The sequence below is a fragment of the Sus scrofa genome, chromosome 6 (assembly GCF_054392235.1).
Source record: "Sus scrofa isolate SSC_HxYL_T2T_F1_AM1 chromosome 6, Sscrofa_HxYL_maternal_Yorkshire_Landrace_v2.0, whole genome shotgun sequence".
NCBI lineage: Eukaryota > Metazoa > Chordata > Mammalia > Artiodactyla > Suidae > Sus > Sus scrofa.
The window spans coordinates 30867674-30891830 of NC_139388.1; the positions used below are offsets into that span (position 1 = coordinate 30867674).

Here is a 24157-nt window from a genome sequence, read left to right on the forward strand (position 1 = left end):
GAAACCCCAGCCTGACCTGGCCTTGAGATCCGGATCAAATGCCTGCGGGTTGTGCATGGAAGGTGGTGAAACGGGGATGTTTTGGTGAATAGCTGCTCTTATCCCTGTGCTTTTTCTCTCAAGAGGTCTGCTGAAACTCCTTCCTTTACTTTCCATGGGAGCCACTTGTGTTCTCGCTATACACATGCTCTGATGACCAGATCTGTAGCCAAATTCAGGGGCATTAAGGCTGGTAGATTGATAAAAAGCAAGGTCTCACGGAGATCCCACCTGGCACTCTTGGGAAAAGTTCTGTCTTTGCACTGGGGGTGGTTTGGTAACCTCTGTGGCTTGAAATCCATCGATGGGCTGGCATGTCATACACAATTCAGGTGGGGTCAATCAATTAAGAATTAAAGAGGGGAGTTCCTTTCTTGGTGCAGTGGTTAACGACTCCGACTAGGAACCATGAGGTTGCAGGTTCAATCTCTGGCCTCGCTCAGTGGGTTAAGGATCTGGTGTTGCCGTGAGCTGTGATGTAGGTCTCAGACATGGCTTGGATCCCGCATTGCTGTGGCGGTGGCATAGGCTGGCAGTCAGTAACAGCTCCAATTAGACCCCTAGCCTGGGAACCTCCATATGCTGTGGGAGCGGCCCTGGAAAAGGCAAAAAGACAAAAAAAAAAAAAAAAGAATTAAAGAGGGATTGGGAGAAAGAGAAAAAAAAACAAAAGAAGCAAGACTTTATTGTATGAATTAAGGCATAAGTGTTGGAAAATGAAGAAAAAATCAATGGTTCTATATATACACAACTATCTTCATCAATCCATTAATGCAGGGATATCTAAAACAAAGGGTGTCATGAGCTGATGTGTCAGGAACTGAGGGTTTGAACGGTGATGCAGGGGGTAGTTGGCCTCAGGGATCTGAAAGACTTGGAGAGAGAAATAACCCACTTGGAATGGCCCTTCAGGAAAGTGGAAGAGGGGAATCCAACCAGCACATTGCCTAAGGCATCAATAGCCAGCGCGAGGAGGAAAAGCTGACAGTTGCTGTTAAAGCAGATGTCCACAAGATGGCGCCAGAGTACCTTTTGGACCCAGGTGCTGCTGCAAGGCTGCAGGTGCACTCTCAGAGGTAGGCTGCATGGTGAGTTTGGTGGAATTCCCCCCCCCCCCAGAGGTTTGGGTTTGTTTTCAGGGCGTCTGGGACTCTGCTCCCAGATGCCTCCTGTCAGGCAGAAGACACAGGTGTCCCTTCAGCATTTGGTGTGGATTGGCAGTCTGGTTTGGGGGCAGTCTCTTTTGAAAATTTGAGGGATTCAGAATGCCTTTGGTTCCTCCAGGTGTGGGAGGGGAGAGCCACACTGCATCATTTTTAAATCATGAGCAGGCTGAGTTCAGGCCCGTGACTGTTGCGGGTTTAAGTATGTGGAGAGAGAGGCTGGTGCTAATGAATAAATGGGAACATCACAGGCATTATGACAAGAAGCTGTGCAAATCCCTCTGTTGTTTTTGCTCAAGAGACCTAGCGAAATGTCCATCTTGCCTTTTGAGTTGAGCATCTATTTTCTGTTGGGTACCAGCGGAGGGAGGCCTGACCAAAACCACATTTGATGAATTAAGCAGGGTTGATCTGCCTGATCAAGGAAGCTCTCAGGGAGTTCCCTTGTGGCCACCTGGCTTAAGAACCTCACTCTGTCCCTTCTGTGGCTGTGGTAAGAGCTTCATTGGGAAATTAAACTTTGGCCAGAAAAAAAAACCAATGTCACAGGTGGCACCCAAATAAATTTGTACAGAAAAAGAGATATTGCAAAGATGGAGTTCAGTGGGTATAGAAATCAAGAAATACATCTATGCCTGCCTACAGAGTAGCTATGGGAAATGATAGATAAGGCAATCATAATAGATCTCCTGGCACAACACCTCTGTTGGCTGCAAAGGTTCAAGTACAAGCATGGGATTGTACAGCAGTTGTATGAATTCAATTCCTAGCCAGGCAGTATCTATAGGACACAAATGTGTGCAGAATAATAAATAGATAAGTAAAATAAATGAATAAATACATAAATTAAGATGTTAATAGAGAAAAATTCATACACCTCAGGTAATTACTTAATGTCGCATGTCACATGGCTAAAAAACTTGACAGGTTCAGTGAGTCATGTTGCCTGTTTTCTTATGGATAGGCAGTCTCCTGGACCAAGACACCTTCTCTGGTCAACACTGAGTTGGTAATTTTTTTTTTCCCCATCAATTTCTATATCCATTATTGCTGACTTATAATGTTCTATTTCTCTTTGACAGCAAAGTAAGGCAGACATGCATGTATATACAGATTTGTTTTCTCACGTTATCTTTGATCTTCTTCCAAATAATGTGACTAGATATACTTCCCCACACTATATATCAGGATCTCATTGCTTACCTACTCCAAGTGCAAGATTTTGCATCTATTACCCCCCAAATCCCAGTCCTTCCCACACATTCCCCCTCCAACCTGGCAACCACACGTCTGTTTTCCAGTCCATGAGTTTCCTTTCTGTAGAGGGGTTCATTCGTGCCATTTGTTAGATTCCAGAGAGAAGGGGTATCCTAGGCTATTTGTATTTCCCTATCACACATATGTCACTTAGTATGGGAGCTTTTATTTCCAGCTCTGTGGCTATGAATGGCTTTATTTTGTTTTTGTTTTATGGCTGAGTCGTGTTCCATTGTGTGTATATAACATCTACCTAATTCAAACATTTGTCAATAGGTATTGTGTTGGTTTCCCTGTATTGCTACTGTGAAGAGTGCTGAAATGAATATAGTGGAGATTTTAATTTTTAGAAAATAACATTTTTGTTCTGGATATATGCTCAAGAGTGGGATTGCTGTTTACTACAGTGGTTCTTTTTTTTCGGATTTACTTCGATCCTGTTGTCGAGAGCAATTGTACCAAATCGCATACACACCCATACTATTGGAGGGCACCCTCTTCATGTCACCCTCCTCAGGACTTGTTATTTATAGACTTATTACTAATGGCATTCGGACAGGTGTCAGGTGGTACATCAGAGTAGCTTGTATATCCATTTCTGTCCTAATGAGTGATGGTGATCTTTTTTTTTTCTGGTGCTTGTTGCCCTTTGTGTATCTGGTTTAGGGAAATGTCAGTTCAGGAATTTGCCCATTTTTAAAAATTGTGTTGTTGTCTTGTTTTGCTGTTGGGTAGTATCAGTTGTCAAGCTGCTAATATCAAACCCACAGACTGACCTGGCTTTGGGATCCAGATCCAGTTCCTGCGGGTTGTGCATGGAAGGTAGTTAAATGTGGATATTTTGGTGAGCAGCTGTGCCCATCCCAAGAGGTCTGCTGAAACTCCATCCTTTCCTTTCCATTGTAGCTTCTTTTGTTCTCTCTCTACAAGTGGTCTGAAAACCAGAGCTATAGCCACTTTCGGGTGAATTAAGGCCGGTAGATTGATGTAAAGCGAGCTCTCACAGAGATCCTACCTGTTTCCCTGAATAAAAGTTCTCTTAAAATCTGCATCTTGAAATCCTTCGATGGGATGGCAACCCACGCATGCTTCTGGTGGGGTCAATAAAGTAAGAATGAAAGATGGATTGAGAGAGAAATAAGAAAAAACATGCAGGGCTTTTGTATGAATGGAGGCATAAGAGTAGGAAAATTAAGAAAAAATAACTAGCTGTATGTATACCCAAATGTCATCATCAATACTTAAGTGCAGAAATATCTAAAAGAGAAAGAAGGTGGTCATGAACTGATTGGTCGGGAGCTGAGTGAACAGAGTGGCAGGGGCTACGTTGGCCTCTGGGATCTGAAAGCCTTTGAGAGAGAAACAGCCCACTTGGACGGGCCTTTCTTGGTATTTCTGGAAAGTGGAGTAAGGAAATCCAACCAGCATTTTTTTTTGGGGGGGGGGTGTTTTCTTGGGCTGCACACACAGCATACAGAGGGTCTCAGGCTAGGGGTCTAATCGGAGCTGTAGCCGCTGGCCTACACCACAGCCACAGCAATGTGGGATCTGAGCTGAGTCTGCGACCTACACCACAGCTCACAGCAATGCCAGATCCTTAACCCACTGAGCAAGGCCACGAATCAAACCTGCAACTTCATGGTTCCTAGTCGGATTTGCTAACCACTGAGACATGATGGGAACTCCCCAACCAGCATTTTGACTAATAAGGTCGATCAATGCAGCACCTGGGGGCAGCTGAGCCCGAGAGGGGGGAAAACCTGAGAGTTGCTGTTAGAGCAGATGTCCACAAGATGGCACAAGGGTACCTTCTGGATCCAGGTGTAGCTGCAAGGCTGCAGGTGCAGGCTGAGTTGGTGTGGATGGTGTGTTTGTTGGAACATACAGCAAGAACCCATATGTTTGCAGTTGTTTTCAGGGCACCTGGGGCTCTGCTCCAATATGTCTCCTGTCAGGCAGAGGACACATGTATCCCTTCAGCATTTACTGTGGATTGGCAGCATGTTTGGGGGGGGAGTTTGTTTCAAATGCTTGAGGTATTCACTGGCCTTCAGAATGCCTTGCATTCCTCCAGAGGCAGGAGGAGAGACCTACACCGCATCAGTGTTGAATCAGGAGCTGGCCATGTTCCAGCCCCTGACTGTTGGATTTTAGGTATGTGGAGAAAGAGGCTGGTGCTGATGAATGAATGGGGAACTTTTGCTGTCATGATGGTGGGCAGCTGTGCTAATCCCTGTGCTGTTTTCACTCAAGAGACCTAGTGAAATTTCCTTCTTGCCTTTTGAGATGAGCATCTACTTTCTGCACAGCCCCAGGGCAGGGAGACCTGACTGAAACCAAGTCTGATGAATTAAGCAGTGTTGATCTGTATCATCAAGAATGCTCTCAGAGAGTTCCCTTGTGGCTGCCTGGCTTAAGAATCTCCCATGGTATCAGTCTTTCTCTTTAGGACACTTTTCGCTTGGTATGAGAGTTTATCTTTCCATTTATGTAGATGTGAATGACATTTCTTTTTCTTTTTCTTCTTTTTTTTTTTTTTTTTTTTGCTCTTTATATGGCTGAAAGTATTCAATTGTATATGCGTACATTCTCATCCTAATCCAACACCCTGTCCATGGTCATAGAGTGTGTTTCCATGTCTTGCTATTTGAATAGCGCTGCATGAACATAGTGGGGCAATTAAATATTTAAGAACATTTTCTGGATACATGCCCCGAGTGGGATTAATGGGTTTTAGCATCCTTCTATACTTATATATTGATTTACCTAGGTCCTGAAGTCCATAGCAGTTCTACGAATTTTCATGCCCACCCACACCTTAGGAGGGCACCTTTTTCTCCACACCCTTTCCAGGTATGGTTATTTGAGGACTTAATAATATTGGCCATTCAGAGGTTTTATGTGGTAGCTCAGCTTTGTTTTGATTTGCAATTCTCTATTAATGAGTGATGGTGATCACTTATCTGGTGCTTTTTGCTGGGTATCTGGTTTAGGGAATGGTCTATTCAGGTATTTTGCCCATTTTTCAAGAGGGTTGTTGGTTTTGTTTTGCTCTTGGGTGGTATCAGTGGTTAAGCTGGTAATTTTGGAAGCCCAGGCTGACTTGGGCTTTGGGATCTGGAAAGTGCCTGCAGCTTGTTCATGGGAGGTTGTAAATAGCAGATCTTTTAAAGAACAGCTGTGCCAATCGCTGGGCTTTTCCTCTCACATGTTATCATGAAACTCCATCCTTTCTTTCCATGTAAGGCTCCTCTGTTCTTTTATGAACCTGGTAAGAACAACTGGCCTAATGCCAGGTCAGGGCTATTAAGGCTGGTACATTGATTGATATAAAGAAAGACCTAGCCAGAATCCCTCGCAGCACCCTGGGTACACTTCTGTCATTGTTGCTGTGATGGGTTTGGTAAAAGCTGTGGATTGAAAAACATCGATGAGCAGGAAACTCATGTATGCTTCAGGTGGGGTCAAAAAATTCAGAGAGAGGGAAAGAGAGAAAGAGAAAAAAAAAGAATCCAGAATTTCCGGTATGAATCACAGGTGGAAAATTAAGAAAAAAACAGTTGCATATCTACATAAAAATCTTCAATAATGTATAAGTGCAGGGATATATAAAAAAGAAAGAGGATGTCATTACATTATAAGTAAGGAGCTGAGTGTTTGAATTGAGTGGAAAGGTGAAGTTTGGCCTCAGAGTTCTGACAGCCTATGAGAGAGAAATAGCCCACATAGAAGAGCACATATTGGTATTTCAAGAAAGTGGGGTAAGGAAATACAATGAGCAGTACAGACAATGGGAATGCTGAGCTAAAAAGAGGAGGAAAACCCGAGAGATTCTCTTAAATCAGATGTACACAGACACAGAGTATCATCTGGATGCAGGTGCAGCCCCAAAGAGCTGAGAGGTTAGAGCTCCAAGCACTTCAAGTGCAGGCCTGGGGGTAGGGCTGAGGGTGTCTTGATCTGAACCCCCAGCAAGCCCCCAGCGGCTGTCCTGTTGTTGCCTGGGCACCAGGGACGCTCGGCTCCAAGACACCTCAGGTCAGGCAGAGGGCACAGGTGTCCCTCCAGCATTTGGCGGTGGAGCGGCAGCCTGGTTGGGTGGGTGGCTGCGTGTGTAGAAGGCTTGAAGGATTCCCTGGGTATGGGAAGGCCTGGTGTTCCTCCAGTGGCAGTGGCCAAGACCCACACAGCATCTGTGTCGCCTCGGGAGCTGGCCATGTTCTGGCTCCTGACCGTTGGTGGGATTAGGGAGGTGGAGAAAGAGGGTGGTGCTGATGAAAGAATCAGGGATTTCGGTGGCATGAGGCTGGGCCCTGGTCTAGCCCCTGGGCTTTTTTTCGCTCAAGAGGCTCAGGGAAACTTCCTTCTTGCCTGCTGAGATGAGCCTCCCTTCTCAGGTTGGGGCCAGGGTCTGGAGGCCTGACCGAAACCAGGTCTGATGAATTAAGCGGACTCGACTGGCATCATCAGTCATGCTCTCAGGGAGTGCCCTCGTGGCTGCCTGGCTTGCAAGTCTCTCCTTGTCACTGCTGGGGCTGTGGCAGGAATTGCGTTGTGAGATCCATCTCTAGCCAGACAACATCCCATTGTTGTAGGGGGCACCCAAAGAAATTGTTAAAAACATCATGTTGACAATGAATGAGCTTCACTGATAAGGAAGTCACTGAATCCATGTCTGTCTACACACACACACACACGCAATATGTATCTATTCCTACAGAGTAGCCAAGGGATTTGAGAGATAAGGCAATCCCAAAAGCTGCCCTTACCAAGAGCTCAGGTGGCAGAGGGTTTTTGGGACGAGGCTGGGGTGTCCAGCTGAGGAGGGACTTCCTTGCAGGGCAGAGTGGATCTGCATGCCACCCATGGGTGCAGGACCAGCAATAGGTAAGGCAAATCCTCGGTTGTGAGTGCAATGTTATCCGAGAAATACCTTCATACACGTGAGGGAATTTGGTCTGGTCGGATGTCACTTTGCTAGGACATCCATGTGCCTGTCTCTCTTCTCGGGAGGTGGCCATCTTGACCCAGCCGCCAGGTTTGGCGTTGCTATGATCACTGATTGTGTTCCATTATCACTGATGTTGGTGCTCAGTTTCACTTTGACAAGAAAGGGACCCAATCCTACATGTATCTACGTATTCTTTTTCTCCCAGGATCCTGCACTTGGTTCCAAAGGGAGTGACACGCTATCATTCCTGGTGCTGCACAGCAGGATCCCTAACCTCTCCCACTGCAAGGCCAAGAGGTTGGATTGACTACCCACCGCATCCCAGGCCTGCCCACCCCCTCCCCCTCCAGTGTAGCCACCAAAAGTCATTTTTCCAGTCCATGCATTTCTTTTATGGACTAAGGTTCCTAGCTGTCCTTTGAAAGACTCCAGAGGGAAGGGGTTTCCCATTGTGTCTGTCTTTCACTTTTGGACAAATTTTGTTTTGTACAGTTTTCCTTTCCATCTCTGTGGCTGCCAAGGGCATGTATTTTAGTGTTGGTGGGTGGGGTGGGTCTCCTTTTTATGGCTGAGTCATATTGCCTCGTGTACATGGACACCCTCTTCCTGATCCCATCACCTGTCTGTGGACATGGCCTGCGTGTTCATGTCGTGCTCTTGGGGAGAGGGCCGCAGGAACACCACGGGGCACTGAGCTTTTTGCAATGGGCATGTTCTGAATACATGTCCTAGGGTGGCAGGGCCGCTCCCACGCTCGTGCTCTGCTTCTTGTTCGGATTACCTGGATCCTGTGGGCCACAGTGGTTGTACTCATTTCCATACACACCCACACGCTAGCAGGGCACGTTCTTCTCCAGCCCCTCTCCAGGGCTTTTCTTTGCAGGTGTATGAATGATGGCCACTTGGAGAGGGGTGAGGGGGACCCTCAGCTTCGCGTCTTTTGCAATTCTCTAGGAATGACAGACAGGGATCCTGTTTCCGGTGCTTGTTGCCTTCTGTCTCTCTGGGGTAGGGAAAGGACTCTTCAGGTCTGTTGCCCACTTTTCCATGGGGTTGTGGGTGTTGGTTGACCCTTGGACACTATCAGTTGCAGAGCTGTCCCTTTTGGCCAGCCCAGCCTGACCTGGGCTTTGGGATCCCGAGAAAGTACCTGTGGGTGGTGCACGGGAGGTGCTAGAAGGCCGACAGTTTGGTGAGCAGCTGTGCCAGTCACTGGGCAGTTTGTATCAAGAGGTCTCCTGAACCTCGATCCTTTTCTTCCCATATGAGCCTCTTCTTTTCCTTCAGGATAAAGTGCCTGTGGGTGGTGCGTGGATGGTGGTAAATCAGTGATCCTTTTGTGAGCAGCTGTGTTAATCCCTGTGTATTTGCTCTCATGAGGTCTCATGTAACTCCATCCTCGTCTTTACCTTTGAGCCTCTTCTGTTCTCTCAATACACCTGGTATGTAAACCTGACCAAAGACTGCTAGATTGATTGATATAAAGAGAGTTGTCACCAAGAATCCCCCCAAATCCCTGGGTAAAGATCTGTGGTGGATTTGCTCACCTCGGTGGCTTGCCAGACATCGATATGCAGACACCTCAGGCCAGCTAAGGTGGGGTCAACACATTAGGAAGAATGAGGGGAAGAGAGGGGAAAAGGGAATGAAAGAAAAGAAGCAGGATTTTGGCATAGGAAGGAAGGAATCACAGCTGGAAAATGATTTAAAAAATCAATTGTTATACCCCTACTTACCTCTCTTCATCAATACATAATTGCAGGGAGAGCTACACAAGGAAGAAGGCTGTCTTCTTCGGAAGGGTTGGGAGCTGAAGGTTTGAATGGAGTGGCAAGGTGTAGGGTGGCCTCAAGGCTCTGAAAGCCTTTGAGAGAACAGTGGCCCACTTGGATTGGCACTTCTTGGTATATCTCCACATGGAAAGCGGAGGAAGGAAATTCAAGGAGCATATTGCCCCCAGCAAGTGCAGCCCTGGGGGGCTGCTGAGCCAGAGAGAGGAAACCCTGAGTTGCTGTTAGAGCAGATGTCCACAAGATGGCGATAGAGTACCTTTTGGACGCAGATGCTGCAGCAAGGCTGCAGGTGCAGGCTCAGTGGTGGGGTTGATGTTGAGTTGAGTGCAACCTGCAGCAAGAACCCAGAGGTTTTTCAGTTTCCTGGGCACCTGGGACTATCTGGCCCAAGATGCCACATATCAAGGTGAGGACACAGGTGTCCCTCATCTGAAGTGGATTTGCATCCTGGTTGTTGGGAGTGTGCTTAGAACGCTTGAAGATTCACTATATGTCAGAACACCTTGTGTTCCTCCGGGAGGCAGGAGCTGAGAAAAACACAGCCATTTTCCAGCCCCTGACCGTCAGGGCCTTTGATACGTGGAGGAAGAGGCTGGTGCTGATGAAAGTATGGGGGACATCGGTGTCATTATGTTGGGCAAGAGAGCTAACCCTTGTGCTTTTTTCACTCAAGAGGCTTCGTGAAATTTCCTTCTTGCCTTTTGAGATGAGCCTCATTTCTCAGTGTGGTGCCAGGTTATGGATGCCTGACTGAACCCAGGTCTGATGAATAAAGCAGGATTGATTGGTACCATGAAGAAAGCTCCCAGGGTGTACCCTCGCGGCTTCCTTAAAAGTCTCTCTCTGTCACTGCTATGGCTGTTGGTAATAGGTGCGTTGTGAGATCAAACTCTGGCTAGACCACATCCCAACATTGCATGTGGCACACAAATACCTTTATAAATATAAAGAGATATTGAAAAGAATGAGTTGAATTGATAATCATATCAATGAATACATATATTCCTTCACAGTAGCTAAGCAAATTGATAGGTAAGACAATCAAAAAGGCTCTCCTGACCCAATACCTCAGGTGATAGGGTGAATTAAGTACTAGCCTGGGATGAAGAGCAGAGACTTGCAAACAATTCCTAGGCAGAGGGTATCTATATTCACTGACACATGAAAGTAGATACACTCAAAGCAAGCTCTCAGGGAGTTCCCAAGTGGCTACCAGAATTAAGAGTCTCTCATGGTCATTGCTGTGGCTGGGGCAAGAGCTGCGTCGGGCGATCCACTTCTGGCCAGACCACACCTCCATGTGGCAGGGGGCACCAAAATCCATGGATAAACAAGAAGAGCGATTGAAACGAATGAGCTGAATGGATAAAGAAATGAGTCAATGTCAATATCTCTTTCTCACTCTCACTCAGTCTCTCTATGTATAAGTATATATGCAGACACACACACACACACACACATATATATTTGTACATGCATACACAAAAATACACCCATATATATAGTATGAAAGAATAGCTAAGGAAATGGATAGATCTATCAATCCTAAGTCTCTCCTGACCCAATATCTCGGGTGTGAGTGGGTTGAAGTGCCCGCCTGGGGATGTCCAGCCTAGGAGTGAATGCTTTGGCAGAGTGATCTGCATGCCACACATGTGTGCAGGAAAATAACTTGGTAAGTGAACCTATTCAAACAGAATCATGTCTTTATACTCATAAATTCATCCACGCCAGGTCATTAGGTCGGGGCCGATGTGGCTAGGCTTGGAAATCATGATCGAATCCACGGAGTCCTTAGGTCTGTCTCTTTTCCTGAGGGGCAGCAGTCTGGACCCTGACAGCTTCTCTGGTGAACACTGAAATGCTCCTTTTTCGGGCCTTTATTTTCATGACTCATTTTGGATTGTTGCTTACTCGAAGTGGATCCATTGCCGTTTCACCCCAAAGTGACCCCATCGGACATGACCGTCCATCCTGTTTTTCTCACATGCTCCTCCCTTTGGTTCCAAGAAGAGTGACTAGATATCGTACCTTCTGTTCCACAGCAGGATGTCTGCAACCCACTGGAAGGGCAAGGGTTTAAATGGATGACCTTCCCAATGCCAGCATTCCCACACCCTCCCCCTCCCCCTCCCATTTGGCAACCACCATCTGTATGGCAGTCCAAGGGTTTCTTTCCTGTAGGAAGGTTCCTGGGTGTCACTGGTCAGATCTGAGAGGGACGGGGTTACCCATGGTATGTGTGTCTTTCTCACAGACGTATTTTGTTTGGTGAGAGCATTTCTCTGTCCAACAGTGTGGTTGCCAATGGCACCTTTTTTGGTGCCATTTTAGTGCTGAGTCGGCTTGCGTTGTATAGAGGGACATCTGCTTCCGAGTCGATCATGTGTCCATGGACATAGAATGGTTTTCCATGCCTTGCTCTTGGGAAGAAGGCTGCCTGAACCTAGTGGGGCATTTACGTTTTTGAAGAGAACATTGTTTGGAGACAGGGCCATGAGCAGTCGTGCTGGGTCCGACTGTCATGCCAGGGTTCTTTGTGGGATGCCCTGGATCTTGAGGTCCATATGCATGCCATCATCTATCCGTGGACATGGCGTGCGTGTCCATGTCTTGCTCTTGGGGAGAGGGCCGCAGGAACACTGCGGGGCACTGAGCTTTTTGCAATGGGCATGTTCTGGATACATGCCCAAGGGTGGCAGGGCCGGCTCCCACGCTCGTGCTCTGCTTCTTGTTCGGATTACCTGGATCCTGTGGGCCACAGTGGTTGTACACCTTTCCATACACGTCCGCCTGGAGCAGGGTACCTTCTTCTCCAGCCCCTCTCCAGGGCTCATCCTTTGCAGGTGTATGAATGATGGCCACTTGGAGAGGGGTGAGGGGGACCCTCAGCTTTGCGTCTTTTGCAATTCTCTGGGAATGAGGGACGGGGATCCTGTTTCCAGTGCTCGTTGCCCTCTGTCTCTCTGGGGTAGGGAAAGGATTCTTCAGGTCTGTTGCCCACTTTTCCATGGGGTTGTGGGTGTTGGTTGACCCTTGGACACTATCAGTTGTGGAGTTGTCCCTTTTGGCCAGCCCAGCCTGACCTGGGCTTTGGGATCCTGAGAAAGTGCCTGCGGGTGGTGCACGGGAGGTGCTAGAAGGCCGACAGTTTGGAGAGCAGCTGTGCCAGTCGCTAGGTATTTGGGCTCAAGAGGCGTCGTGAAACTCGATCCTTTTCTTCCCATGGAGCCTCTTCTGTTCCTTCCAGGCAGCTGCTAGGAAGACATGACCGAAATCCACGTCGGGGATATTCAGGCCGGTCGAATGATTGATAGCAAGGAAGCTCTCGCCGAGATCCCTTCTGGCACCCTGGGTCCAAGAGATGTCTTTGTCATTGCGGTGGGTGTGGAAAACACTGCTGCTTCCAAAACCTTCATGGGCAGACCACTCCCGCTCGCTTCAAGAACCAGAGGAAGGTGGAGCAGATCTCGGTGCAGACGTGGATTCACAGTGAGGTGATCAGTAGCTGAGCTAAAATTCACACAAGGTACAAAATGCCTACTCCCTCATTTTGGCCCTGGATATCTTGCACAAGAATCTGTGGCTCATCCTAACTGGAACCAGAGGGCAAGGAATTCTGGGAAATGTCATTCAGTGTAGCCCATTTGACATATTGTACAGCCAACAGTGCCTGTCACAGGATGGTGTGATTCCAGGTTACCCTCATATTTTTACATGTTTTATTCTTTACAATGAACATATTATATCAATAATCTGAAAGAAGTTATTCTTTTTAGAACAGTCATCCTTTATTTAAAGCAATTATAAGAACCAGAGTTTCATTATTAAGAATTAAGTGATGATATACACAGGTGAACATCATCACTTTTATCTCCAAGTATAAAAAAAGGTGGTCATGTTTTAATTCATCTTTTGCTACTTAAACCTTGTTGACATTGGCTTCAGGCCCCAAAATGAAGATAAAGAATGCAGTACGGGAATTTCTGTTCATGGCTCAGTGGTTAACGAATCCGACTAGGAACCATGAGGTTGCGGATTTGATCCCTGGCCTTGCTCAGTGGGTTAAGGATCCGGCGTTGCTGTGAGCTGTGAGGTTGCAGGCGTGCCTCGGATCCTGCATTGCTGCGGCTCTGGTGTAGGCCGGCGCTACAGCTCTGATTAGCCCCCTCGCCTGGGAACCTCCATTTGCCTGCCGCAGGAGTGGCCCTAGAAAAGGTAAGGAAAAAAAAAAAAATAGAATGAAAATGAAATATTAATGAATAGCAAGTTCTTAATCCCTTGGTATCTTCAGTGTAGAAAACTGTCCTACAAGTTACTCAATCTTCATAGTCTAAGAGCTACTGCTGTAGATGATGTAACTGACGGCAACATCCCGGTCTGATGCTCAGGGAAGCTCTCCTCTTGGGCACCAGAACCCTTTTTTGTAGTGTATAGAAGATTCTGCTGTGTTGATAGTCCATGAACACTTTGAGATTAAGGAGAATATAATAAGCACATTTTTAATGCTTGTATAGGATGCCAAGACTCAGTGTAGACTTCTGAACTCTTAGATGTGAATTCCTAGAACCATGCGTCTCAAACTGTTTTCCAAGCTTGGCACATGTGATGTTTCACTGGCTCAGCCCTATTCCCTGGGGCTTCCTGGCATTATGCCACTGAGACTGTGTTAACTAGAACTGCACCCCTCCTGCTACCACTTCCAAAAACGCATCAGAAAGCAGGTGAATTCAAGTAACATTACAGGGAATGACCTTCGGTCTGCAGGAACTTAAAAGGCGAGCTTTGAAGTTTAAATGGTTAATAACAAAGTAGTAGTTGTAATCCCACTTGAATGTTACTATGCCCTGGTTAAAAAAATTGCGGTCCCGAGAGTTCCTGTTGTGGCACAGCGGCAAATGAATCTGACTAGGAACCGTGAGGTTGCGGGTTCGATCCCTGGCCTTGCCCTGTGGGCTAAGGATCCGGCGTTGCCCTGACCTGTGGTGTATGTTGCAGATGAGGCTCGGATATGGCCTTTTTGTGGCTGCGGTATAGGCCGGCAGCTGTAGCTCTGATTCACCCCCTAGCCTGGGAACCTCCACGTGCCGTGGGTCTGGCCTTCAAAAGGGGGAAAAAAAAAAAAATTTGTGGTCCCCAAAACAGTATGCATGTAAAGGGTCAATTACCACTGGATGGGGAAAGACAATATTAGAAACAGTTGGAGGTATTTCTTTTTATCCCATCTTTGAAAAATTACTGTTTGTTATATAACAATACTGAATATTAATGCATTTGTAAAATTTATAAATATCCATATTATGAGCATATGTGCTAAGCCATTTTCTACTGACTGGGCTGCAAAGTCAAAACTTTGAAACCATCAACCTAAAAGAAAATGAAACTAATTTTCTTCACTTAAATGCAAATTTTAGCAAAGTTTTAGGAGATAAGGTAAAGCCCAATGCTTTTGCTACTAATTTGTAAAATCCAAAAATAAAAGCTACAATAGCTAATAATAAATATAAAAAAGTAAGTTAACAGGGAGACAGCACTGGAACAGAACGACAACAGCATCTTTCAGGTAAAGATGAAAGGCAGCTTACACTTATCTATGCACAGCATGCACAGAGTAGTTATTATACAATCCCCATGATCAGTTCAAACGGAAAAAAATGGACAGCCTCTTGGCATCTGATGTGGCCTTTAGCATTTGGGTCTCTTAAATGCTACAGGTGACTCTCCAGTATTTAGGAAATATGTGAGGTCACATGTGAGGTCAGAATCATTTAGTTACACTTGAGCCGCAACTCCAGGATGGAAGAGCAGTGGGCACCTGGAAACCACTGCATATGGCACAAGCAACCATCTTTACCAACCAGAAGTCTCTTGAGGCCATGTGGTTTTAGGCCAGGGCTTTTCTAGGGGAACATACTGTACATCATCTAAGTCTGAACAGTCCATGGAGAGTCACAGTGGAAACAAAGCTATAGGCAGTAGGAGGAGGTGTAATGCATCCAGAATGAACAGGATATAAGGTTCTGTAATCTTCTAAACCTGTATATTTAGGAAGGGCAGAATCGACAGTCATAAATTTATGACTATATATTTTAAAAAAATCACTGGAAACAGACAAACCTTGAAGATTTTATGCTGAGTGAAATAAGCCAGCCTGTCTTATGAGGAGTAAGAATTATCAAATTGTCAGAGAGCCAGAAAGAAGGTTGCCAGAGACTGGGGGTGGGGAAGTAGGGGGTTAGAATTTAATGCAGACAGAGTTGCAGCTGGGGAAGGTGGAAAAGTTTTGGAGATGGATGATGATGAGGGTTGTGTCGCAATGTCAGTGTACTTAATGTCACTGAACTGTACACTGAAAATGGTACATTTTATGTCACGCATATTTTATCACACACACACACACACACACACACACACAAAGCTTTTACCACTGCAGAAGCTAATATGGAAAATGAACAATGTTACTGAAAAAGATAAAACCTTTTTTTTTTTTAAATCAAGAGATAAGCTCCCAGCCTCAAGCTCAAGGTCTAGACTGAGGACAACCACTCTGAGCCCGCTTAAAGGATAACCACACAGTTTAAGAACGCTGTCGCACAGGCCACCTTGGAGCTGTCCTTCCTTCGGTGTCTAACTCTTCCAGACGTCCCAGTACTGAGGGCGGGCCTCCTTTTTCCAGCCTTGCCCAGCCTTGTCATTCGTAGTAGACAAATGAAAAGTTCCAGAAACCTGTTCTGTTTGGGAAGGTTTTCTTTTGTTCCAGGCTTCGGTGGTTAATATGCTTAACAAATTTCAGAGTTTCTCTGTCTCTGTAGACCAAGGCCAAAGAATTGTTTTCTGGATTCACTGTCAGTAGCTGAAATAGGCAAGTACAATGATACATCAGAACATGGAGATTAATCTCACCTCTTCAGTGATTCACCACTGAACAGATGGTTTCCACATCAAGTACTCAGACAACAAAGGAGCCTTTCAAAGAGGCTTTGCTAGGAAGAGCTATTGCCCTGGCTGTCAAGACATTAATCCAACAAGCCCCATTCCAATTCACACCCAGGAAGGTTTTACCCAATGCATTTATTTCTTACTGCACTGAAAGGTTCATGGGAATGCACCATCTGATATAGTTTAAAGTATCTCAGTTGGGGAGAATAAATGTTTAGCGATTACCCTTTAGCATGTCTATTCCATGCTGAGTAGTTTCTACTAGAAATTAGAACCACTGCCAGACAGACCAATGTGGATTTATCAGATAAAGATACTGGTGGAAGGTCACAAAAATGGGGTCTCTGAAGAATTAAAGCATCTTCAAGAACTAAAAAGGATAGTTTGCTATGAGAAGCAACTTACCTCTTCGTCTTCACCTTTGGCAATGTAGGAGGTAAAGCCACCATATTCTGGCTCCCATCCTTACAAAGGGAAAACAAATAGCACTCAGAAAGCTCTCACTGCAGGAGTTATATCATCTGTTTAAATCACTGATCCCATGCTGCTTAAAACCGGGGGATTTGGGGGTTTCCACTGCGGCATAATGGGTTAAGAACCTGACTGCAGCAGCTCGGGTTCGATCCCCAGCCCAGTACAGTGGGTTAAGGATCCAGTGTTGCCACAGCTGTGGCGTAGGTCTCATAGGAGCTTCCTTCCACAGGTCCTGGCTCAGGAACTTCCATAAGCTGCAAGTGCAGCCATTAAAACAATAACAACAACAAAACTGTGGGATCTGGGAGTTCAGTAGCAACCAATTCTGACTTATGAGCCTGAGTTCATCATTCAACCAACACTGAATGAGAACTGAAAACTAAGAACTAAATATAAAATATACCTGGAGGGATAATTACTTTAAAGCTCTGGGGGGTCCCTTAGAGGGAAATTATGGTTCAGTCCATCTCCTGTATACCTCAGTCAGATAAAAACAGTACTGTGAGTGGGAAGACTGAAATTCATGACCCCTAAGTTCCCTTCCATCATAGAGCACCCGTGATCTGAGAGCCCGGCCAAGGCAAATTATTTCTGAATGGGTTCAGTTACAGAGGGTGTTCAGGAGAGACTGTCCCTCTTACCTTCACAGCCGCAGTAGAGGAGGAGGTCCAGGGCAAATTCAGTCTTGGTGTTGTCATGGATTAAAGTGTAGTGACCAGTCTTCCAATGCCTCAGTTCCCCCTGGCATGTGGGAACACTTGATTCTAAGAAAAAACAACAGAAGGCCAGAAAAAATAACTTTGATACCATTGCTAGATTGCAAAAGAAAGGTAATTAGGAACAGTATAGCACTTAAGAGAAACCACCTTGGTCTTTTTTTTTTTTTTTTTTTTTTTAAGGGCCGCATGCAAGGCATATGGAGGTTCCCAGGCTAGGGGTCTAATCGGAGCTACAGCTGCCGGCCTACACCATAGCCACAGCAACGCCAGATCCAAGCCTCGTCTTCGACCTATGCCACAGCTCACGGCAACGCTGGATCCTTAACCCACTGAGCGAGGCCAAGGATCTAACCTGCAACCTCATGGCTCCTTGTCAGATTGTTTCCGCTGCACCACGACAGGAACTCCTGAATAGTATTTTAATTTTTCTGCCTTTTTCTAGGGCTGCTCCCACAGCATATGGAAGTTCCCAGGCGAGGGGTCTAATCGGAACTGTAGATGCCGGCCTACACCACAGCCACAGCAACGCTGGATCCTTAACCCATTGAGCAGGGCCAGAGATTGAACCTGCAACCTCATGGTTCCTAGTCAGATTCATTTCTGCTGTGCCACAGTGGGAACTCCCAAGAAACCATTTCTATAAAACTTCAGCTGACCTATTGCTCCATTACAATGTTATATATTATATATAATATATATAAAGCTTATATATTATATATATATATGATTATCAGAAATTACCATTTCTGACTACTTGAGAAAAACTGACTTTCTATTTCTCTTACTATAAATTTCAGGTGGAGTATACATTTAGCTGTCAAAAAATTTTTTAATAATAATATTCAATATTATTTTTATTTTTTTAAATTAAAAAAATTTTTTTTTTTGTCTTTTGTGTTTATAGGGCTGCACCCAAGGCATATGGAGGTTACCAGGCTAGGGGTCTAATTGGAACTACAGCTGCCGACCTATACCACAGCCACAGCAATGCGGGATCCAAGCCTTGTCTGCAACCTACACCACAGCTCACGGCAACACTGGATCCTTAGCCCACTGAGCGAGGCCAGGGGTCAAACCTGCAACCTCATGGTTCCTAGTCGGATTCGTTTCCGCTGCACCATGACGGGAACTCCTGATTATTATTTTTAAATAGACTTTATTTTTTAAAGCATTTTACAAAAAAATTAAATTTCCCAGGACAGTTCCTGCACCCCTGCCACACTTACTTACCCCTACCCTTCTCTGGCAGTTTCCTTTATTATCAACATCTAGTCTTAGTGTGGTTTCTTTGTTAGAATTGACCAGTATTGATACATTATTATTAACTAAAGTCCAGAGTCATGTGTTTTTATATTATTTAAAAAAAAAAAACTTAAATTATCAGGTCTGTAATGGCTTTGGTTCACTTTCTGGATGTGATCTAGCTGTGCGAACATTTAACGCTGCTGTTCCATGCCTCAGCAACTGTATAGCTTTTATTTTAAAAAAGCTTTAGAGCTTTTCTTTATGATGGTAAATTCTATAAACAGTGGCGTGCCTCTGTGGTCCCTACTCTGCTTTAGCCCAGGACCTTGCATACAGTAGATGCTCAATAACAGAATAAAGTTATCTTTTGGTTGCCTGTATAGATTTTCTTCCAAATTGCAGGTGCCCACAAAGAAGAAACATAAAAGGGATAGAAATGTACAAATACTTTTTTAAAAAGCCCTTTAGGTTCACTGATCTGCACCTGATTCCTTTCCGGTCTAGGTATGGATGCTGCTATCAATTATCAAGGAAAACCAACTATTCTAAGAAAGGTTGTTTTGCGTATTGAAGAGCACAGAAAAAGCCACCTGGGTCTGGTTTTTCTAAATACCTGGGGTGACCAGAGTGACAGGTCAGTGAGTTTGGGAAGCTACGGAGTATGAGTTACATTGCTTGCAATCAGCATCTCGCACGGATGGTTGTGTCCATGCGCATCCACTTCCCTCGCCTTTGCTCTTCTGACGGCACAGCATCCTGCCCAGGGGATGAGAGTGGAAGCAGGGAGAGCAAAACTGAGGAGAGGAGCTGCGTAATAGATTGGCTCATCTGATTTAGTAGGTGCTGAATTTATAGCTGCTCAGCTAATGGTGCCAAAGTTTCCAAAGAAGTGTTCTTAAGTTTCCTGTATTCTTCTCTTTTCCATATTTTTTGTACATGATTCAACTTCTACTTTCAATAATTCTCTTCTATCTATTTGTTCAAATTCAAGCAAGTTTTTCTTAGGCTGATAGTGGTTATTAGCAGAAAGAAGCCACTCACCTTCCTCTCCTTTATGTTCTTGTGTTTTAGAGTAATTTTAGGCCAAGTGAGTGGTATTTCTTCCTACCATTTATACTGTTATTATCAGCCCAATAAAATGTACTAAACATTTTTCCTACCTGAAATGCTCTTCCCGAAGACCCTTCTTGCCGCGCAGATCTGAGCTTAGATGACAGCTCCTCAGACAGGCTCTTCCCAACTGCCCATTCACCCTAATAGGCCACCCAGTCATTCCTTAGCACATAACCTTATTCAGATTTACTGCCTAGGACCTATCCTTATTTGACGTTTTCTTATTTGTGTTATCATTTAATCCCTGCCCTCTCCTATTAGAATATAGGCTCAGGAGAGCAGAGACCTTGTCTGTCTTCTACTCCAGCTCTAGAAACAGGGCTTAGCATGTAGTAGGTGCTTGAGAAATATTTGTTGAATGAATCATGAATACCCATGCTAAAAATAGGGACAGAATAAAATAGCTTACCTTTCTTTGCTTTGGTTTCCTCTGGCTCTGGGTCTATCTGTTCATTGCTCTGTTGGCTGCTGTCGCTAATGGCCTCCCGACTGTTCTCTGGCTCAAAGGAGCTGTGGCTAGTCCCTTCTTCAGTGTTATCAGCAGGAGAGGCTGCTTCTCCCTCTTTTTTGTCTTCAAGCTCATCTTCTTCTGAAGGAGCCAAGAAGTGAAGTTTCAGGCCTGTGAAGTTGGAGAGCAGCAAGAACATTGCCTCTGAGCGAAATAATGCCATGCAGTCCTTCAGGATTTTGGGAAGCTTGCTCTCCTCAGCCTTCTCGTAAAACCTGAAAGGCAGCAATGTCAAGGCGTTCATCAAAGCCACAGATGCAAAATTACTCATGTGATGAAAGTCCATCATTAGCTTCCATTTGTTTGTTTTGTCTTTTGTCTTTTTAAGGCCGCACCCATGGCATATGGAGGTTCCCAGGCTAGGGGTTGAATCAGAGCTGTAGCAACTGGCCTATACCACAGCCACAGCAACGCCAGATATGAGCTGCATCTGCGACCTACACCACAGTTCACAGCAACACCGGATCCTTAACCCACTGAGCAAGGTCAGGGATCAAACCCGTGTCCTCATGGATACTAGTTAGGTTCATTAACCCCCAAGCCGTGACGGGAACTCCTGATCATTAGCTTTCTCTCTCTCTCCCTAAACTTTGGTAGAGCTTACTGAAGCACAAGTTGTCAACAGTAGTGAGATTTTGTTAGGGCCTGCTACTGGATGTCCTTGGGAACACACGTCATTAGGGCCAGCGTCCTATTGTTAGAGATGAGTGTCGCAGACAAATAGGCAGGTGTTGAATGAAGAAGCAAATGTCTTGGATGATGGGTTCTACCTTTTGTTAGGGGGACCTTGGCTGGTCCATTCCACATCTCCTTTCTCCAAAGCCTCACACACCTCTGCAAATTTCTCAGGCTGGAAAATGAGCAAATAAAGCAGCAGTTAGCAAATCTCCCTATGGTCCCACACTGTAGCAGCTCTGAAGAATCATTCTGGCTGATTCTCAAAGGGCCAGGTGACTCACCCCTTTTACACAAGATTCCCCAGTCCTGATATGGTAAAGCCAGAGCAAGGACTGGATAAATTGTCAGCATGCTTTAACCAAGAGACCTGAGTGTCAATTTGGGCTTATCCCTTAGGTGGTTTTATGTCTTATATAAAATTACTAAACTCCCAATTTACTACATTTATTTATTTATTTTAGTGCAGTACCCCTAGACTGGGCATATGGAAGTTCCCAGTCTAAGGGTCAAACTGGAGCTGGAGCTGCCAGCCACAGCCACGGCGGATCTGAGCTGCACCTGTGATCTACATCACCGCTCATGACAATGCTGGATCCTTAACCCACTGAGTGAGGCCATGGATCAAACCTGCATCCTCATGGATACTAGTTAGGTTCATTACCACTGAGCTATAAAGGGAACTCTAAATTCCTGCATTTATAAAATGAGAATCATAATACAGACTCCAATTCATAAGATGTGAAGGGAGAAAATAAAACCACATAAACAATGTTATTAAAATGAAAATGTCTATATAATGCAGATTCTTTAGGTCTCAGCTTATTCCCTTTATTTAATCAGCATTCTAAATTTTAAAAGTTCAGTATAGTATAAGAAGCTGATTAATCTATGGAAATATTCTCCACAAGAGGTTTTATAAGGTATTTGTTTAATGCAGTTTCCCAAGGAGTATTCTACTAACAGTAATTTTATTAGCTATAAAAGAGGAAAGATGATCCCAAAGCATGGTTTATTTAGGTCAGGTGGATGAAATAGGTTAAACAAGTTTATTTACTATAGTACTTCTCAAATTCCTTACTATGCTGTTAGCTATACAATTCTGAGAAAGGCAGTATGTAGAGTCTCTCAACCTTTTTTTCTTGAAGGGACCAACTTTTGGGACTGTGATTCATGGGACCCAGGTTCAACAAGTTGAAGTACATCAGTGACCCCATTTGGCCCTCACAGCAACTCTTGAAGATGGGCAAGCCAGGTATTAGCCTCATTTAACTGATGAGGATGAGAACTTTAGTGCTTTGCTCAGGTCAGTAAAACCACAGAGCCAAGACATGAATATAAATTCTTCTGACTTCTTTTTTTTTTTTTTTTTTTTGTCTTTTTGCCATTTTTCTAGGGCCGCACCCGGGCCATATGGAGGTTCCCAGGCTAGGGGTCCAATCAGAGCTGTAGCCACCAGCCTACACCAGAGCCACAGCAACTCGGGATCCTTAACCCACTGAGCAAGGCCAGGGATCGAACCCGCAACCTCATGGTTCCTAGTTGGATTCATTAACCACTGCGCCACAACGGGAACTCCCTTCTGACTTCTTATCTAGTTCTCTACTGTAACATGCACCCTCATCATTCACAAACATTTGTTACCAGGTGCTGATCAGTTAGTGATCTTCCCATTAGTAGAAGTAGTGGTAAGCGCCACAATCATCAAATGCACAGCATAGGAACCACCCCCGACTGTAGAAGTGTGTGTGCCATTAAGGTTCTGGAGAATTGCAGATACCAAAGGGACTCAACCCACTAATACACATCTGAAACCAATGTTAGCTATTATCATCATGTGTGTATTTTATTTGAAAAAGGGATGACATAAATATTTCAATCCAGAACAAAACAAAAAGCAACAAAAACTCTCAGTGATACTGTTCACCTACCCAGAAAGCAAGACTGCATGCCACATCCAATATATCAGATCGGACATGCCAGCCTACCTTAAGGAACTCTTTTAGGAGAATTTCGGAGCTTTCTTCAAATTCTTCTTGTATTTGAACTTGGTATTCCATGTCAAGATAAGTAGGGTTGATCCAGTCACACAAAACTTCATGCTATAACGAAGCAGCAGATGCAAAGTGTTAGTTAATAATTCCTACTGCTTTTGTTATGACATTTCACACTAGTAAAATATATGCAAATCTTCATTTTAGAATTTTCCCCTTGTTAAATAAACAAAGTTCTGGAAAGCTCTGCCTTAAAAAGACACCATCAGGAATTCCCGTTGTGGTGCAGTGGTTAACGAATCCGACTAGGAACCATGAGGTTACGGGTTCAGTCCCTGCCCTTGCTCAGTGGGTTAACGATCCGGCGTTGCGGTGAGCTGTGGTGCAGGTTGCATACGTGGCTCGGATCCCGCGTTGCTGTGGCTCTGGCGTAGGCTGGTGGCTATGGCTCTGATTAGACCCCTAGCCTGGGAATCTCCATATGCCGAGGGAGCGGCCCAAGAAATAGCAAAAAAAAGACAAAAAAAAAAAAAAGAAAGAAAGAAAAAAGACACCATCAAAAGTGTATCTGCGGAGGGTGGAGCGGCAAAAGCCTCATCTCATTAGCAGGATGAGCCATCTTTAAAGCCAGAAAAGCAGAGTTCCCTAGTGGCCTAACAGGTTAAGGATCTGGTATTGTCACTGTGTGGCTCAGGTTCGATCCCTGGCCCAGGAACTTCTGCATGCTGCAGGCATGGCCAAAAAATAAACATAAAGAACCAGCAAGACATAAAGAAAGACAGGCCAGTTTCTAAGATGAGGGATTTATCTTACATCTTGTGGGATGTGAGGGCTCCGAGGTAGGAGAGGTTCAAAGTAGGTGGGAGGCCTGGTCAGCGAAGGACCATGAAACCAGCCACTGATAGACAAACGAGACTTCTCTTCAGACAGGACTTCAGACACCTGGAAGAACAAGAGCAGCAACACATCAACGAAGGGGGGGGGGGGCACTACCAGCCAAGGCTCACTAATTTCAGGACCTTTCACACTAAGTGCGAAAAGCTGGCTGGACAGTCCAACTGGAAGCCGGCATGGGTAGATAATGGGTGACTGAAAGGCATGCTCTTTGGCACCCTATGTACCTGTGGCTTATAGTCTTTACCTGGTGAAAGGATATTGGAGATACTTCGAAGAAAACCAGTGTGTTCCATGATGGGATAAGGGACTTGACAATCTGCTTCGGCTGAAAGTGCTCTGGGTCGGGAGAGAACATACCCACAAACATGCTTCATTAGTAACCCTTTCTAG

General features: G+C 45.1%; 1 protein-coding gene and 1 long non-coding RNA gene across 4 annotated transcripts in view; one reads left to right on the top strand and one right to left on the bottom strand.

The window, feature by feature from the left end:
- On the top strand, nucleotides 1–14684 carry LOC110261273 (uncharacterized). Its single transcript, XR_014805892.1, has 3 exons — nucleotides 1–84; nucleotides 952–1115; nucleotides 12454–14684. It is a non-coding gene; the product is annotated as an uncharacterized LOC110261273 (long non-coding RNA).
- The window catches only part of OGFOD1 (2-oxoglutarate and iron dependent oxygenase domain containing 1), a 26979-nt gene continuing 15797 nt past the window's right edge, over nucleotides 12976–24157 (bottom strand). For 2 of the 3 annotated variants that reach the window (XM_021093391.2, XM_084958432.1), the window contains 8 exons: nucleotides 24012–24103; nucleotides 23684–23812; nucleotides 22865–22978; nucleotides 20972–21051; nucleotides 20103–20416; nucleotides 17258–17380; nucleotides 16548–16606; nucleotides 12976–16056 (listed from right to left, as the gene is read on the bottom strand). In XM_021093391.2, the coding sequence (XP_020949050.1) occupies nucleotides 15895–16056; nucleotides 16548–16606; nucleotides 17258–17380; nucleotides 20103–20416; nucleotides 20972–21051; nucleotides 22865–22978; nucleotides 23684–23812; nucleotides 24012–24103 (1073 nt within the window). In that variant the 3' untranslated portion in view covers nucleotides 12976–15894. 3 annotated transcript variants of the gene reach the window in all.